General features: G+C 46.9%; 1 protein-coding gene across 2 annotated transcripts in view; it reads right to left on the minus strand.

Annotated features, from left to right (window-relative positions):
- Nucleotides 1–17,403, minus strand: part of Cdh13 (cadherin 13) — a 1,142,761-nt gene that overhangs the window by 157,625 nt on the left and 967,733 nt on the right. For both annotated transcript variants that reach the window (XM_005413239.1, XM_013509197.1), the window contains one exon: nucleotides 6,664–6,804. In XM_005413239.1, the coding sequence (XP_005413296.1) occupies nucleotides 6,664–6,804 (141 nt within the window). The remainder of the gene's footprint in view (nucleotides 1–6,663; nucleotides 6,805–17,403) is intronic.

The following is a 17,403-nucleotide window of genomic DNA, read 5'->3' on the forward strand; positions in this document are numbered from 1 at the left end:
GTGAAAGTTATATGTTAATGAAGAAGAAGTTGACAAATCTTGAATAAGCCATATTGACTGCAATTTGGAAAGACATTTTGCAATGTTTCAATAAAACAAGTGAGAAATTATAGACTGCTACTCTGAAACGACACTATGAATAACTTCTTTTTCACTGTAGCTATTCAGAAATAGAGAAGAAATTTGTATAAAAACTTAGTGGATTGTACATGAGCATTCATAGTGGCATACTCTTAAGAGCTAAAAAAGATGAAATTGCCCAACTGCCCATTAGTAGATGAATGAATAAACAAAATGTGGTATATCCATATATACCAGAGTACTACTTAGTCATAAAAAGGAATAAAGCACTAACTCGTGTTATAACATGAGTGCACTGTGAAAACACTGCACTAAGTGAAAGAATCCACTCACAGAGACTCTCATACTGTGGGGCTCCATTTATACAGTTTCTTGAATAAGCAAATCCATAGAGACTGATGGTAGTTTAATGATTGCCAGGGGTTTGGGGAAGAGGAGCAGGGAGAAGATATAAGGTTCCTTGTAGGATTATGAGGATGTCCTGAAATTAGATAACTGTGAATATACTAAAAACCAGTGAGTTGTACATTACAAAAGAGTGGACTTTAGGACATGTGAGTTATATCTCAATAAAACTGTTACTCATAAAATAATGGAATATGAAACAAATGTGATAAAGATAAGGGATGAAATAAACAGCATCCTGACATCATCTTGCCTCAGATACTTCTTTAGGAAGAGAAGGTGATGGAGACCACTAAGAAGCAGCCCTAAGCAGGGCTTAAATTAATCAATTGGCTTTTCATGTTCACTTGTGAATCTGTCCAAGGCCTAGCTCTGTCTGGAAGTGGGCAATGGACTCATAGTAAGTGAACTTCTGTGAGTCACTAATCCCTACTAAAACCTGTAATGGCAGATGAAACCAGAAAGTCTCAAAGGATAAGACAAGATCATAGCCAAGGACACCTGGATCTGATCTCAACTAGATAAAGACTATAGCCTCAGGCATCTTACTCCTGGGAGGATTAATTTAATCCTCATTAAGGTTTAATTTAATACCTTACTTGAAGAAGTCCTTGAGTATGCCCTTCCCTTCTGATAACCAAATAAATACAGACCACTCAGAGAAGGTCTTGATCTTAGCCCTGAGAGAATCTTGAATTCTATCACACGAAGCTGTCCTCTTGGACAGGTGAAATCATTCCACTTGCCTCTTTTTATTTAGCCTTCACTGTACACTTGTTCAGGAGACTGGGGACCTGATCAGCCCGCAATAACTAAGGGATATCATTAACCCGATAAAAAGGTGCATTTCTAACATGAGAACTCACATAGTTCTTCTGTTGTGTGCTGAACTACTAACGAAGAAGAGCAAGCCATAATGAACATCTTGGGAAGATGTTTGTGTTCTTGCCAATGTGACTCACCATGCTGACATCAATAATGATAACGTAAAATTCATACTGAGCCATGAAACAGGAACATGGTGACACACTGGTTGACAAGCATCATCAATTTAGGGTCATTACTCGAGGACATTTGATTTTATGTAACTCACATACGTATGACAGAAACTTCGAGATCTTCTTACATTTGACAACAATCCTCCATAGTTATGCAAGTTTCCCAATAGTGAAATGTGTTCTGAAGGCAAAAAATAAAGTTTCTAAACTACCAGTAATACAGAGAAAATAATACAGAGGAAACCCTTCAAGAGGCAGACTAGACCTTTCGTTATCATGTTTCTGTGGAAAATGGTGCTGTGTGATGGCTACTTTGAGAAGGTCGCAGAGCTTGCAGCCAAGCATTGAAGAGAAAAAGAAATATAAGATGTTATTGGGTAGTTAGTTCAGAAAATATTTTTATTAAAAAAGCTAATACTCCAAAGCAAAATAAGAACCTTGGCGCACCGTGCACTCTGAAAGACCTCACCCACCCTGGCCCTTGGAGGTTGGCGCTGGGACTGCAGCCTTCACCAAGGGCCTGAGTGTGGAGTGGGCTCGCCACCTCTGCTCTGTCTTTGACCTTCCTCTCTTCATGAAAACTGGGACACTGCCTATCTCTCAGGGTCCAGCTTTTCACGTCATTTCTACCATGAATAGGTGGTTTTCCAGATCAACCGCCAAAATAAAGCACTCATCAAATGGCCTAAAATGTTCTCAAGGCTGAAGTCTAAATTTTCAATCCCTGTTTTAATTTGAAAATGAAACTGATTGAATGAAGAAAGAAAAATGCTCAATGCCTGCTTTATGTTCTTTCAAAATTAATAATGAATTGATCAACTGCCATGACTTGAGATTTTATGTGAAAACGAGTTATTCAACTAGTGTTTGTTAGGCATCTACTATGTGCGAGGCACAAATCCGAAGTCTTTTCTAGGGGACAAAAATGGCACCTGAGAAGACAAGACACTTTGTTGAATATGGACTGATGTTCTCACCTGCATTCCAAACCCTGGGTGGAGAAAGTTTAACTGGGTTTCCTAAGACCATTTAAAAATTTTTTGTCTAGGAAATTAAAAACTAACATTTCCTTGAAGGCGTGAGCACCACTGATTTAGGAAAACATGCAGAAAAGCCTCCACAGGGAAACTAGTGTTTCTAACCAACGACAATGACTAAAAATTGATTCTATGGATCTGTAGCAATTTTAAGCCCAACCTTGGTTCCTCGTACCCAGTGCCCCAGTTCTCAAGTTAAAATCCTCGCAGTCTGTAAGTCCCGAGCCATTAGCATCCTTGGGATGCAATAGGGAGGAAGAGACCTGCAGCCCTTGCTTCTCAGCAAGTTTACAGCCAGTGTAAAGGAGCCCTCCGGGAATATGCAAATGAGCTTCCTGTGCACCGGACTGAGCTTTAAAATAACCTTTAAATTGCCTTCCTTCAACAGCAGCTGTACTACTGAGGGTTGTAACATTCTAAGGATGGAGGGCGGTACTCAGTCTCCTTCACAGATGAAGAAGACAGAAGCAGAAGTCATTTGGGCTTCTCAAGAGGCTCTTTAGATATGAGGCAAAAGGTCCTCCTTCGCCTTTCTCATTCCCTGCTTTATTCCGCATGTTCTTGGACATGAGGGCTGGCACTGCAGTGACCTTATTATACTATGAGGCAGCGTGAGGAAGGGCAAAGCACCAAGAAAAGAGGCATCTGGGAACTTGAAGATGGCACAGTGTCACCACACTGACCTGGGCCTGTCTACCTGCAATCTGTTATGGAACTGAAGCTATACGTTTCTCTTATTTAAGTGCTATTTTCAATCCATTATTTGTAGCCAACTATACTATCTCTTCTAAACAGTTCTTTGAAACAGATAAAAGAACACACTTCTCTGCATATGGAACATCACGTCGAGAATTTTTAAATTTAGAAAATTTTTAAATTTAGAATTTTTTTAAAAAATCACATATTCCCAGCCTTGAACTTTCTAAGGAAATGCCCTGATAGGTGCAAATTCACATAAGACAGCCTCTTTGTGGACAGAATTTTGGACATTCTCCTCTCCAAAATGGTCACCACTTCCATGCTGGAATGGTGAACCCTTGCCTGTTCTCTCTAAAATTGGTTCCCTTCCAGGCCACAGCTGTGACGCACGGTACATGGTGCTGTTCTGCCACCTCCAACCCTGGAGACCACGCCGTCTCCTCCCTGGTGGGGAGTGTTCCTCCCCTCCCGCAGGCTCTTTCTCCTGCCTCCGCCACCCTGGCCGCCAGCTCTGACCTCACAGTGATGCAGTGTATGGGTCCTGCCCCCTCCCCTAGAAGCTCTCCCCCTAGAACTGGAGCTCCTTAAGCAGGTATTTTGAAGTGTGGGAGCAGAGTCACAGATCACGCGGGGAGGAAGCAGTAGCCTCTCAGCATGGAGGGGGAGGGCCCTTGGGATAAGAATGTCTGCAGCTTTAGCAGAGTCAGTCACTGTCACCAAGCCAACATCTTCCTCGCCACCACCTCCTTCCTTACCATCTTCTTCACCGCTGCCTTCGTCCCGCAGTCCCCAGCACCCCAGAGACTGCCAGGCGGCAGACGCAAGGGACAAGCTTTTCGTGGTTCACTCAGAAACATTCATGAAGATCCCATGAGGGTGTGTCTGTCACCACCGCCTTTAACAGGTGCAGAGACAGGGACACAGCAGCTGGCAGGCTCACGTCGCGTGGTGACTGGTAGAGGGTGACTCCAGCCCCGGGCCCAAGGCCATCTCTCCCCCTCGCTCTCCACCTTCTCTGGAGGTTCTGCTATCCAAAATGCATGTGTCCCTCTTTGCTGACAAAGAACGCCAGCTTTTCAGGGACACTTAGCTGCTTCTTTAATTTATCCAACACCAGACAAAATTCCTGTGGGACACTTCCCATCCAAGAGAGGCTGTCATACCTGCCAGCTCCCTGCTCTTCTCCTTTCATTCCTTCTGGTTCTCTATGAGTCTAGGCATCAGCTCTGTCCTTTGGGAATCCGGGGCTCATTGTCCAATGTTCATTTGAAGAGAATCCCTGTGCTTTTGCCACTATTCACAGGGGACTACATTTTCCTCATGCCAGTTAGTGTCACTGGCTTAACTTTAAGGCATGTGTTAAACTCCTCTTTGAATTCAGTGATTTTAATAACAAGAACAGAGATGTTTCTTAGTCCCAGGGTTCAGTCCGTGACTAAGCACACATTTGTCTCTGCCCCGAGTGACAGGAAACACATTCAGGGCTGCGCTGCAGTAACTAATTAACCTCACAGCTAGTAACACTGTTAGGTCCTATTTTATACCGGGGTTGTCCTAGTTTTGTTCTCATTGTTGTGTTTTGATTAAATATTGCAATGTGCCTTAAGTATTTCAAAATAGAGATTCTACGGATACACAGATACCCTCAGTGAATGTTCTGTGGAACACAGGTTTAATGAGACATGACGGGTTGTCCTGGAAACAGTGTCCCCGGGGAAGAAGTCTGCGCTATCTGAGGACCACATCTGGCCCCCAGCAGAACACCCCATGTCAGTCAGAGGAGGAATCTTTTAAACTATTCAATGCAGTGTTCTCCACATCTCTTTGACCCTGAAACGATTTTTCCCTTCACAACCTCATCCCGCATCTTCCGTGGTGCGGCGTGTGGGGAATGCTGCCAGCTTGGAACACACGGAAACGCTGTGAGGGGTCTGAATGGAACCATGTCCAGTGACTGCAGCTTCCGCTGTGCTGAGCTCAGCTGTGCTGAGCTTGGGATCCCGCACCCTGGGCAGCCCTGGGGACAGCGATTTCCATTTATACACGAATCATGCAAGGCTACTGAGGTGAGCAGGTCACTGGAGAAGCCCCAGAGGGTTCAGAGGGCCCACTTGTCCCCAGCCACTAAGGGGAAGCCCTGGGATTCCTCAGGAGACACCCAGGGCCAGCCCAGCATGAAGAGGCCTCAGAGGGTGGGACCACCAGCAGCAGACAAGGAGCCCAGGCTGCAGTTGTTCATGGCTTTCAAGACCTAGGACCTTGTTTACTCCACATTTCTGCTGCTTTCTCTGTTCATGACCTTGGTGCTTTTCTCAGAGTTCTGTGTGTATGTGCGTGTGTGTGTGTGTGTGTGTGTGTGTGTGTGTGTGTGTGTATGTGTGTGTGTGTATGTGTGTTACTAGGGATTAAACTCAAGGCCTTTGCTGAATCCTCTGCCTTTTTTACTTTTTCATGGTAGTACAAGGTCTCACTACTAAGTTGTCCAGGCTGGGTTCAAACTTGCAGTCAACCTGCCTCAGCCTCCCAGAATGGTGAGGTTATAGGCAGGATCCATCATGCCTAGTTTAACAATAAACTCCACATTTGTAGAGAGTGGTTAATGAAGCCACACTCACATAGTCAGAGGAGGTGGTAGAGGGAGGGGGGAGTGCACCACGGTGGCACAACCAAGGCTCAGCACCTCAGGGGTTCCTCACTAGGTCCATGAGAAAGGGGTCAAGTCTGAGGCCCTGGCTCTGACCCCCAAAGAAGCCACGATCTCAGCATACTCCCATCGGATGCACAGACAAATGACATCCTACATTGTGCACAAATCAGCAGCTGCATGTGATCTTATGTCTCCAACCCTTCCCCAAACATCGCTCCTCTGGAATAAGAGGGAAGCCATACGTGATCCATAACCATGCAGGCCCAGGAGTTGGGAATAAATAACTGCCGTCCCAGACCAGCTAACTCGGCTGTTATTTGTAAGTTCCCGGCCACCTTGTTATTGCCAAGGAAATCTGCTTTACCTCCTTGCTGCTGTTCTGTCTGGCCTCTCAATCTATACTTACTGAAAAAAATAGCTATTGTCATGCTAAAATCACAATGCGGCCTGCATAATGCTGCGCTAAATAATACCTGTAAAACTATGAAAATGGCACATTGGCATTAAAAGTTATTTTCTTGTGGACTTTCATAAGATTCAATGCTTTTGTTCTCAAGAGCTCTGTTCTGGTGTTTTAACTTCACACACACACACACACACACACACACACACACACACACACACACACACACAGTTAAAAACATGAGACGGAATTCCTGCAGAATGCCATCATCTCTCTCACAAAAGAGTACTTTGATTTTGCAAACAGGGAGCTAGCAGCCACTGGGGCACACAGATTAATATTGATCAGCAGTTGCGGCTGCAGCCCTTGCGGTCGTATTCAGCAGAGATTTACCTCTTTCCTGGTGAACTTTGGCGAGTGGTCATTTTTGTCGTCAATCACTATCGTGGCCGTGGCCGTGCCTGTTAACCCAACGTCCATTCCAGCCATATCTTGAGCCTCGATGATCAACTCGTACTTGGGGTTTTCCAGAGTCTGCAAAGCAAAAACACAGCCGAGAAGACGGTATTTAGATTACTGCTTGGGAAGGTGGCCAGTGCCACCCCTCCCCGCAGGGCAAGGATCCGCAATCAGTCACAGCCTTTTCACCTACTGGGTAGAAAGCTGCCTTGGAATCTCTCCAATACTACAGTCACTATTCACAGCTTGGAGATGGTCATGGGACTTGGATCTACTCACTATCTTTGTTTAAGAGGACGTTTGATATAGTCCAGAACATTCCGTTCTGGGTTTGATGTTCACAACCATATCAGTCATTTCACAGTGAATTCCTGAAGCTGATCTGGACATGAAGCTAACTTTGATGATAAAATCAGAACAAAGAAGGCAGCTTTGGGCGCTCACGTTTACTGAAATTTCTGATGAACTTGGCTTTGGTTTCCTATACTTTATAGAGATGACTGTGCTTAATCTTTCCAACAAGCATGTCAAACTGCAATAATGGTTCCCATTTTACAGGTGGGGAAAACCAAGTGAGGTTTAGGGTTACTTTTACTGGCATTGCGTTTTTAGTCTCCCAGAATGTTAAATTTGGAAGATGCATTTTCATCGAACTATAATCTGATAAATGTAACATCAGAATATTGAACTGTTTGTCTCTTTTCCTATACATGTGACTTTCACTTGGACTATTTGACAGATGTTGGGTGACCATGAAACATCCCAAGCAGCTAAGCAGACAGCAGCGATGTGGAGATGAAGAGGCCAGTGGCTAGCAGCCAACAGTCTGCATTAAGCTGCCTTAGTGGACATTCCACACACGAGTCTTCTGCCGGGGCAGGGGCACCCTCATTTCCTTTGGAACCCCGATTACTCTGCCCATGTGGTTTGGGTGTGCTGTCTTTGCCTGCTTTCTGCCTGGCAGACTCCTAGAATGAGCCCTATCAGAGAGGTCAAGGGCACAGCCAACTCAGGGGCATGACGGCTAGTGCAGCCCCAGGCCCTGTGCTCAGCCGTGGGGAAGAGGAGCTCCATATCCCAGTGTCTGTGGTGCGAACCTAGACTTGCTCGACCGCAGAGCCAGATGGGCCATCGTGTCCCACAGCAGGTGTGGGCCAGGAGCTGGCCTGAGAACGAAGTCAGTTTGGTAAGAAAATTGCACATGCACCTTGGAGAGCAAGGAACGGTTCTCAGAACTGTGTGTTGGAGCGACTTCATCACACCATGCCTGGGGGCAGCGCTGCCAAGGACTTCCCAGCTAATGAAGGCATTTGTTTTCCTTATTTACTTAAACCAATTTGGATTGGTTTCTTAATCACTCACACAGAGAGTCTGAGTTGAACTGTGTTCAATAAGAAAAATAAAAGGTGTTTACAATGGCATAAACAGCCCCAACCGGAATGACAGCTCCAAAACCCCCGGGTTATACCAACCAATAATTAAGACATATCCTGAGGAGCAAAGCTCAGAAAAGCAAAGGGGATCTCTGAGGAGCTCCCACAGCAAAAGGACTAGCTTGAGGTTAGCTCTCCCCAACATTTTCAATCTCTTTGAAAGGTGGCTAGCTGTTTGCTCCCGTGGCCTTTACGGGGTTATGTCTGTAACTAAAAGCATCTGAAGTAATAATTTAAGGAGTAATGATTTGATCAGTTGGGTAGAAAAGTGCATGACCATGAAGGGGACGCCCATGTGTTCCTTATGCCTCTCTGCATGCAACATTTTGGTTTATGCCAGCTCCCCCAGAATGGAAGCGCACAAAGTTCTCTAATTGCTAAGGGTGAACAGAATTCTGACAGCTGTTCTGTCGGGGCACAACCGTTTCTCAGTGGAGTTCAGGTAGGGCTGACTTCAGCCCTGATCTAGGGATGGTCATGTGGTTCATCTCCAGGGCCATCTGCTGGATACATATGAGGCCACCCAAAGACTGAAGTTCAATTCTGGGCCCCTTTTTAAAGAATGCTTAGGGAAAAGCAGCTCTCTTTCTGTGGAAATTGATGGTGGCAGTGCACCCATCTGGAGCTGGTCATGGCCATTTGGCCCACACCGAGAAAGTCAACGAAGGTAACACAGACTGAAAGGCGGAGGTAGAGTCCTTTTAACACGATTTGAGCCTGTGTAGCAGTCATCCTTGAAGCCAGTTGCCTTTCAGATTTCGTGGATTCTAGAAGCCAATACATTTCTCCTTTCTTCAAGACACTTGATTTAGATGTTCTGTGAGTAGCAACTAGGCAGTTTTGACTAATATTGCAACTAATGGTATGATCAATTATCTGGTTATTAACAAGAAGGCATAAGGGCCGTCATATCATAGCACAGTATTGCAATAGACTCTTCGTGACAGCATTCTAGTCATTTCATGAATACATTTTCCCCTGTACAGAAATAATTCTTTTTTGCACAGAGAATTTTACTATTTTTTTATTATTTCATTGGTTTATGTGTCCGCTTAACTGGCACTTAGTGAACAGCCTGTCTCTGTGCTGTGCTGGGTGCTAGAGACAGTGATGGGAGAAAGTGGATCTCTTCGTAAGGGGGTCAAAGGTCGAGCTTGAGGACAGTCCCATCCCACACACAGGTAACTTCAGCACAATTCCATCTCAGTTAAGCAGAGGCATGTGTGCAATCCTGACAGCACAGAGCATGGACACATCAGCAGGGCTCTTCCATGGTCTGACAAGGTTTGTAAATAATTTTAAAGAACGAACCCATCAATCCCCATCTCCTGAAGTAAATAAAACTTTACGGTTACAATGGGAACTAGATTGATTAATCTGGTGAGGAATGAATTAGACTATGAAGCAGATAAATCGTAGGGCTTGGAATGAGCTATTCCAAAAGTCTCAGTTTTCTGGCTCACATTAAAAATGTTTTTATTACTGAAGTATTTTCCAAAGATGTAAGGAAATAAAAATGATGCAGTCAGTTCTAACATGGAATGCTGGGCTCCTTCTCCATCCTCAGCTGCCTCTAGTCCTAAGACGTTGCCAGTATTGTGTGGTCCCGTGTGCCTCCTGCCCTCTTCCTACACATCTCACACAGCACACACATACCTACAATGCATGTTTACACACACATGTGTGAACAGAACAATATCCCCCACTGTACATTTTGTTTTGCCGTCTCACGTTTATCTCGGTGATAATCTGTCTACCCAGGTTCTCAGCTGGGCAATGGCTCCTTGTGTGAATCACATCACTCACTCAGTCAACCTCTATCACTGGGGTTGTGTCCAAGTTGAACTATTAAAGGCAATATGAAGATCAAAAGCTGCTGGTATTTTGGGGTTTTTCTATAATAAACATGAGTGAGAACAATAATTCAAAGTAAATAACCCATAGTAAAAATACCCTCCTGTGAAATGCAAAAGACCCCATCCTTATTTAAAAACGAGAGGTGATGCCACATGAATTTCCGTGCTTTCCCTGTTCCTCCTGTCTGATCCATGTCCCCCTTTGGCTGAACCTTTTCTGAGAAGTCCTCCCTTAGCTCCCACGATCACTGTTCCTTAAAGTACACATACTCAGTGCTGTCCATCTCATTCACAGGCCATTCTGCCTTTGTTACCCTGCCAGACCAGACCCTGTCTACCCGGGCAGCTAGCCATGGGTGACCCTTCTCTGCAAATCCAGAGAAATGGGCTCCAGTTGCCATGGGTCACATGGGTCATGTGTGTCTCCCTTGGTGTCTTAGTTACTTTTTTGTTGCTGAGACAAAATATCCGATACTCAAAGTTAAAGGAGGAAAGGTTTATTGGGCTTACAGTTCAGAGAGATTTCAGTCCATAATCTGTTGGCTTCAAGGCAGGGTGGCATGGCAGAGGGGCATGACAAAGGATAAATGGTCCATGGCAAAGCAGGGCAGGCAGAAGGCAGCAAGCAGCAAGCAGGGACAACAGCAGCCCTCTTTCTGTCTCTTGTATTTTATCCAGCACTGCACTGTGAGTCAGTCCCAGCATCACATCCTTGATCCCACATCACACACCCTAGATCCTGCCACTTCTGAAAAGCACCTCCTGTGACTGCGTGAGGCTTTGTGTCTAGAGATGAGTCATAATGCTCAGCAAGACCTGGCAGGCTCACACCACTCCCAGTCCGTGCTGGGACAGGCCAATTCTGGGGATATGGAATGTGGGGCCAAGAGGCACAGAGAGAGTGCAGGGCGAGTCCTCTTGCTTTCCCCACACAACTCCAGGGTCCAAGAGGGGGTTTATGCCATCTTGAATATTTCAGTAGGAAGATCCCTGCCCTCATGTTTCTCTGCCTAGACAAGAGGCACCTGCTTCTAGGGGACAAGACCTTTGCCTGTCTAGCTGCTGTCACTAGACGAGTGGACTGAAGGGCAGAGGACAGCCCATGGCCCTCCCACGGTCAAACTGTCCTCTCCACGGGCTTCTCCTGACTGTCTGTGTGGTTCAAGGCTCAGAGAAGAGGTGGGTGCAATCACCCCCAACTCTGTCTGGTCCAAGGCTCAGAGGAGAGCTAGGCCTCCAACTCCAGAAAGCTTTCAGAAAGATGCAAGCCCTGGTCTCAGGGTTTTGCTGCCCCCAGCCAGCTTCAGCTCTTTCTTGGTTCTATAACATATCCCAGGATTTACCCATGAAGTTCTTTGAGGTGCAGAAGCAGCCAGAATCAGTTTTGGTTGCCAGCCACCAAGTGCACCTGTGGTGAAGGCAATGCCATGTGTTCACCCAGTCCTACTTCCCTGGACTCAGGGAGCAGGAAGCCAGCCCAGTCTCCCAGCTCCGTGCAGTGAGATGAGCTGTGGGTCTGATGTGACCAGGTACATGCAGTGCCCCAAACCTCCTCAACTCCTGTTTTCCTTTTCTCTGGAAGGAAGAGCCTGGATCTCTGATCAGCTGTGTGGAGTGCAGCCCCCTTCTAACCCATTCTATGCAGTGCTCTGAGAGCTGGACCCAAGCCACTTTTCAGATTCAAGAGCTGTTACAGTGCTTAGCTCACCTCCACTAAGGAAGAGCCAGGTTTCCTGTTTTATTCTGAACGCTGTTTACTAGTTCCCTAGGTACATGATAAAACTTTCAAGGGCAGGAACCATGCGTTTGCCCCCAAGACCTATCTAGGACTCAGCACAGCGGGTGGGCAATTTATTTTCATTTTTGACAGTGATGATCTATTGCTGTTTTCCTGAACTAAATTATGTCTTAAGGGCCTGAACATATCAGTGGCATTTCCAAGCCAAGGCCACGGGTCTCCAGCATCTGCTCCTACTTTGGGGAGCTCTAGAATCCCAAGGAAGGAGGATTCTGTTTTGCCCAAGAAATGCACTGTGTCTGAATGGAAAATGAAATTGGCTCCTCTGATTTTCTTGCAAGCCACCTGATCTGTAAGATATATCTCTGAGAGTCTGGCTGTTCTTCTGGTTTGAGTCCTGCAGTTGCGCATTCCCCCCGCGCTGGCAGTGGTCCCCTGGGTGTCCCCGGGCCATCGGTTAGTATCTGTCCCCGAAACAGAGGGAGATGGTGTGTCTTCAGCAAGAGCCTCTGAGTATCTCCACAGTCACGGGCCAGGTTCACTGAGCACACTGATTTGAAAATGAAACATTTCATTTTGAAAAAAGAATGAAGCCGTGTCATTAAATATGGCACATAATCAATCTCGGGACCCTTGATGTTTTACACGGCGACACTGACTTCCATACAAGTACGCATTTAACGGAACATTTATCACTAATAACAAGCATAATGGTAGCTGTGGGGGAAGCCAACGAGGAGTGGTACGCAGAGAGAGGCCCTGCCATTAACCCACATGCTCCCCAGCCCTCTCTGCTCATCCGCTCCCCTCTCCACATCTCTTGCTGAGGATTGTGGATTTTTCTCCACTGCACCCTGCTTGTTCGTGCTCTTGGATCTCCTCTTCTTCCTAGAGGTGATTTCCTGCTTTTTCTAATGGTCATTATTCACTGGCCTACAGCTCCGCGAAGGATGAGGACCTGAGGGACTAGCAGCGTGGCTGACACTCAGGGAGGGGATGGTAAAGTCTGATCAATTATGATCGCCCTAGGTCTGTCACTTGTAGCCAGTGATCTCAGCTGAGCTACTTATACCTTCATTGCTTGTTTCCTCACTGGAAAAATGGGGAGAATAATAGCACCTATAGGGCAAGTGATGACTAAAAGAAGTAAAAAGCTGCTAAGTGTAGAGCTGAACTAAATGTTTAATAGATAGCAGCTTATTATTTAGTGGAATCTTTGAAACATCTTCTAGAGACGAGGCATGACCCTGAGGGCGCCCTTCAGGAAGGGTCACAGGAATGGAATGCTGACCACAGCCCCCTGGTGAGCTAGGGTGTGGACCCTTCCCCCATCAACTCTTCTGATGGGACTGCAGGTGCTGAACCAGCACAGTAGTCACAGCTCTGAAAGAACCCAGTAAGCAGGGGGCATCACTGGGCAGTGCCCAGGTGCATGGGCACAGAAACTGTGAGATCACAAACATTTATGGGTTGACGTCACTAAGTTTTAAGGTAATTCGCTGTGTGGCAATACATAATGAATAGTTTTTCCTCTAGCACTTACTGCAGTGTGTAATGTTCTTGTCCATTGATTACTTGCTTATTGGCTATCTTGACCATGACAATCTGAGCTCTATTAAATGAGGGACCATGTCTTGCTTAGAGCTTTATCACTCTGCTACTAATTCAGTCTTAGGACATTACAACTATATAATGATTAGCCAACTATGGATATATTTTTATAAAATCACGAATGATAGAGAATGGTGTATCTGTAAATGTTTATCAGCAGAGTCTCCTGGTGTGTAATGTTTGTCCGTTTTGGTCATTCAGATACTCTTCTGGTAGCTGATTTGAAGCTACTAGTGTGATGTCACTCCAATGCGTGCATGTGGAAAGAGAGACACACAGTCAGCTGCTGTGAGCTGATAAGAACAGGTTCCCGTGTACAAATTCTGCTGTGGGAGTCCATGGAAGTTGTAAGGAGGCATTCTGTCCACATGGCCCTTTGTTGTCTAACATGTAAGGCATTGCTGAGGAGAAATGTTAGCATGAGATATAGAGAAAGACAGAATGCAACTCACTTATTTATTAACACATCCGCTTTGCCCACCAGGAAGGGTGCTGCAAGACTCCTTGCACCACACTTCCCAAAGAGAGACCACATTCTTCTCTGAGTTAGCAGCACCTGCCACCTGGTCTATAAATATCGTACCAGATTGGGGAAAACATTATCTGAAGCAGAAGGAATTGTTGTGTGTCTGGGCTTTGATTTATCCACTTGAACCATATCACACTGGGAATAGGCAGTCCATAAATCCGGCAGGAGGTACACACATTTCCTCGTAAGAAGCAGCTGATTCCCACCGCAGGTAGTGAGAGACACCCTTCTGTCTGATCCCCAAGCAACACAAGCAACAGGTGAGGCTCCTGTGACTGGTGCTTGTCTTTAGGCCTCCTTCCACCTTGCTTCCCAGGCTAATGTGAACATTTGTGTTCCTGGCTGTCACCTGCTGCTTTTTCATTCTTGGCTGGGGCCTGGTGGGTAAGGAGGCAGAGCTCTTTTCCCCAGATTTACAGGCTACTGACAAAGCCAGCAGGGTGGGGAAGCAACAGGGGAAATAAACACTGCCTGTTAGACATATGTGGTGGAATAACCTAAGTGATAGATTGGAGGTTGAGGGATACCAGATTCAAATAAAACATTTCTGGGCAAAGCGCGCATCTCCTGATGCTCCTGATGAATTACAGTAAATAAACTGCCGATGGCCTTCACAACCTACCTGGGAGAATCATCTCCTTCAGATGCATGGTGGCAAATAGTTGACATTCAGTGTGGCTCTACTGAAACATTTATTCAGTGTCTACTAGGTTCAAGCAACTCTGCTAGGAAGTGATGAATGAACAGAGCTGTCTGTGGTGGATTTCTAGCCCCAAGAAAGAAACCAAAAGAAAATATCTAAGGTCTGGGGAGGTGAGCATTATGGGAATGGTAACGGGTAAGGTCTGTGTGAAGGGGAACAGCGTAGGGTACTCAGGCAGGCTATGTGGAGCCTGTTTAGTTCCCCAAACTTTTATTGAGCACTTACCGAGCATCAGACAGCGTGCTGGGTGGTGGATGACTGACAAGAGTCAAGCCCAGGGCCAGGGAGACACCAGCACCCTGAAAACTTCAGCTAGGGTGAGCAAGGGGGACTGTGGGACCACAGGGAAGCGGCCCCTGGACATGGGCCCTGGGGCTGGAGGCAGGGGTTGGAGAAAATTAAGGGAGATGCCTTCAGAAGGTGCTTCCTACTTCGGGATGTGGAAAGGGGCCGTGAAAGGAAGTCGGGCTCTGTGGAAGGAGATGAGAGAACAGCTGGCCCAAAGGCTGCCTCTGAGCCTGCTGCAGACCATGCTGTGGGAAGAGCAGGAGGTGGAAGCTGCTCCTGCTGTCCCAGAGCCCCTGGCTTGGTGGACCTGAAGCACGGATCAGCAGCCTGCGGGGCGGCAGTGGGCAGCAGCAGAATGAATTGCGTGCTCAGGAGGCGCAGCTGGTGAACGGGGTGGCCATGTGGCCAGGACGGCATCAGCAGCTTTCCTGTGGTTTCTTTATACACTAGGGTTGGGGCTGAGCCTTCCTGGGAAGGGTGGGTATGAGTGGAATGAATTCGGAGGAAGAGGAAGAACCAGAGAAAAAGCTGGAGGTGCAGGCTGAGGCTGGGCCCTGGGACCACTGGGGTGAAGTTCTGTGAGGCGGGATGCACAGGCTGTGGGTCCCTGAAAGCCTCCAGAAGTCACCCAGGGAGCCCCACCTTCCAGGGGATCCAGGCAAGGAGACAAAGGGAATCTCCAGCAGAGGTGGTTGGCTCAGAACTGAACATGTTGGAGAACTTCTTGTTTATCTGTCTGAGTGAGATAAAGAAGTAGAGACCTATAAAACTGAAGAAAAATAAAATATAACATCAAGGCTCTTCACTACGCTTTTGATATTTTGCACTGCACTGTGTGTGCCATTGCAACCTTCCTGTTTGTCTTCCTGGACATTGGCCCTGACCTGTCACAGCAGTGTCACACCTGGTCTCAGCAGGCGCTCAGGAGACGGAGTGTGAGGTGGTGCTTGGACTAGGCCTCACAGGAAGCCAGGGGTGGCTCCTTCACACACAGGCGGTTGTCAGGGCGGGCTGGAGGATTTGCATTCCTCGGGAGCTGGTGGTCTCATCTCACTGCTCCTCACGAGCATGTAACTACATGTAGGTCAGTACGGACCTTGGGTATCTGAATTTACACTCTCCTGCTTAGGATGCAGTGTAAATGAAGCATGGAAGACATAGTTCCCCAAAAGTTATCCCTCTGCAGTGCTCTCTCCTCCTGCCTGCTTCCAACCTTCCTCTAGATGCCTCCTTTCCCTGTTTCCTGTCAATGCCCTCCCTGCCCAACTCCCCGCCTTTCTTCCTACTGACGTCAGCGCTGGTGGCACCTGCGAGCTGCCCTCAGTGATTCCCTGTCTGCAAACCACCCATTGCCAAGCGCTGCAGGTGCTCCTCCTGACCCTTCCGGAGTTCAACGTCTCTGTTGTCCTTGCTTTCCTAGGACCCGAGTCCCCCACTGTCTCCCTTGAGTCACTCCCATAGCTTCTGAATAGGTCCCTCTGCTTCCTTATGAATCACACACATCCACAGCAGGGTAGAAGGAGGCGTTGAAAGTACTGTCTGCTCAGGACCCCTGGGAAGCCCTCCAATAGCTCTTCAGCAGCTGGACGTCCTGTCCGAGCACCTCACGCACAAAAGACAAACTCTCTTCCCTTCTGGGTCCCCTCATGCTTGCACAGTGCTCCTGTGACACTGGGCTGTCTGGGGCTCACAGTGCCCTGGGCTTTCTCACCGCAGTCCCTTTGCACACACCATACTGACCCCTGTGTGCTGTCCCTGGAAAACAGTCTGTCCTTAAAAACCTTGCTTAGATGTTACCTCCATCAAACAGCTCTATTTGTCTCCCCAGAGCTGCTCCTTGCTGCTCTTCTTGGCCCCATCTGTACCCCAAGTAGAATGTTTCTCCTTCAGGTGACCTAGCGGCACTGCATAGCGCTGTCCCCTCCACAGGTCTGTCCCATGATCAAGTTTGGGCTGGGCACAGTCAAGCTTGAGCATCATGTAGAACACACGTGGGAGTGACAGCGGCTGTCCAGCTTGGGTTCTTGAAATATTCATGCTTTCTTCTTTCTAACTTTTATTTTTTTAAATTTTAATTGGCACATCGTAATTATGCCTTTCTACCATGTGGTAATGCGATATTGTGTGCAGTTGTGTATGGTCAAACCAGAGTAATTAGCTTTTGCCTCTCCTCAAACAGTGATCATTTCTTTGTGCAAAGAGCCTGCAAGCTCCTCTCCTCCAGCTGCTTAAAATTTCTATAGACTGGAGTTATCCAGCTGTGCTATAGAACTCCAGAACTTTTGCCTAGCTAACTGGATGTTGGTACCTCTTATCCACCCTCTATCTCCATTGCTGTCCCCTCCCTGTCCTTGTCTCTAGTGAGCACTATCCTAAAGCTTTCGTATCTTCTAAGGCAGAAAGAACAGTGGCCCCCAAATATGTCCATGTTCTAATTCCTGGAAACTGAATATTACCTTGTGTGGTAAAGGGGACTTTGTGAAAGATCGTGAGGTGAGGAGACTCCCCAGGATTGT

Source organism: Chinchilla lanigera, unplaced genomic scaffold (genome assembly GCF_000276665.1).
Source record: "Chinchilla lanigera isolate Chin_1 unplaced genomic scaffold, ChiLan1.0 scaffold00163, whole genome shotgun sequence".
Taxonomy (NCBI): domain Eukaryota; kingdom Metazoa; phylum Chordata; class Mammalia; order Rodentia; family Chinchillidae; genus Chinchilla; species Chinchilla lanigera.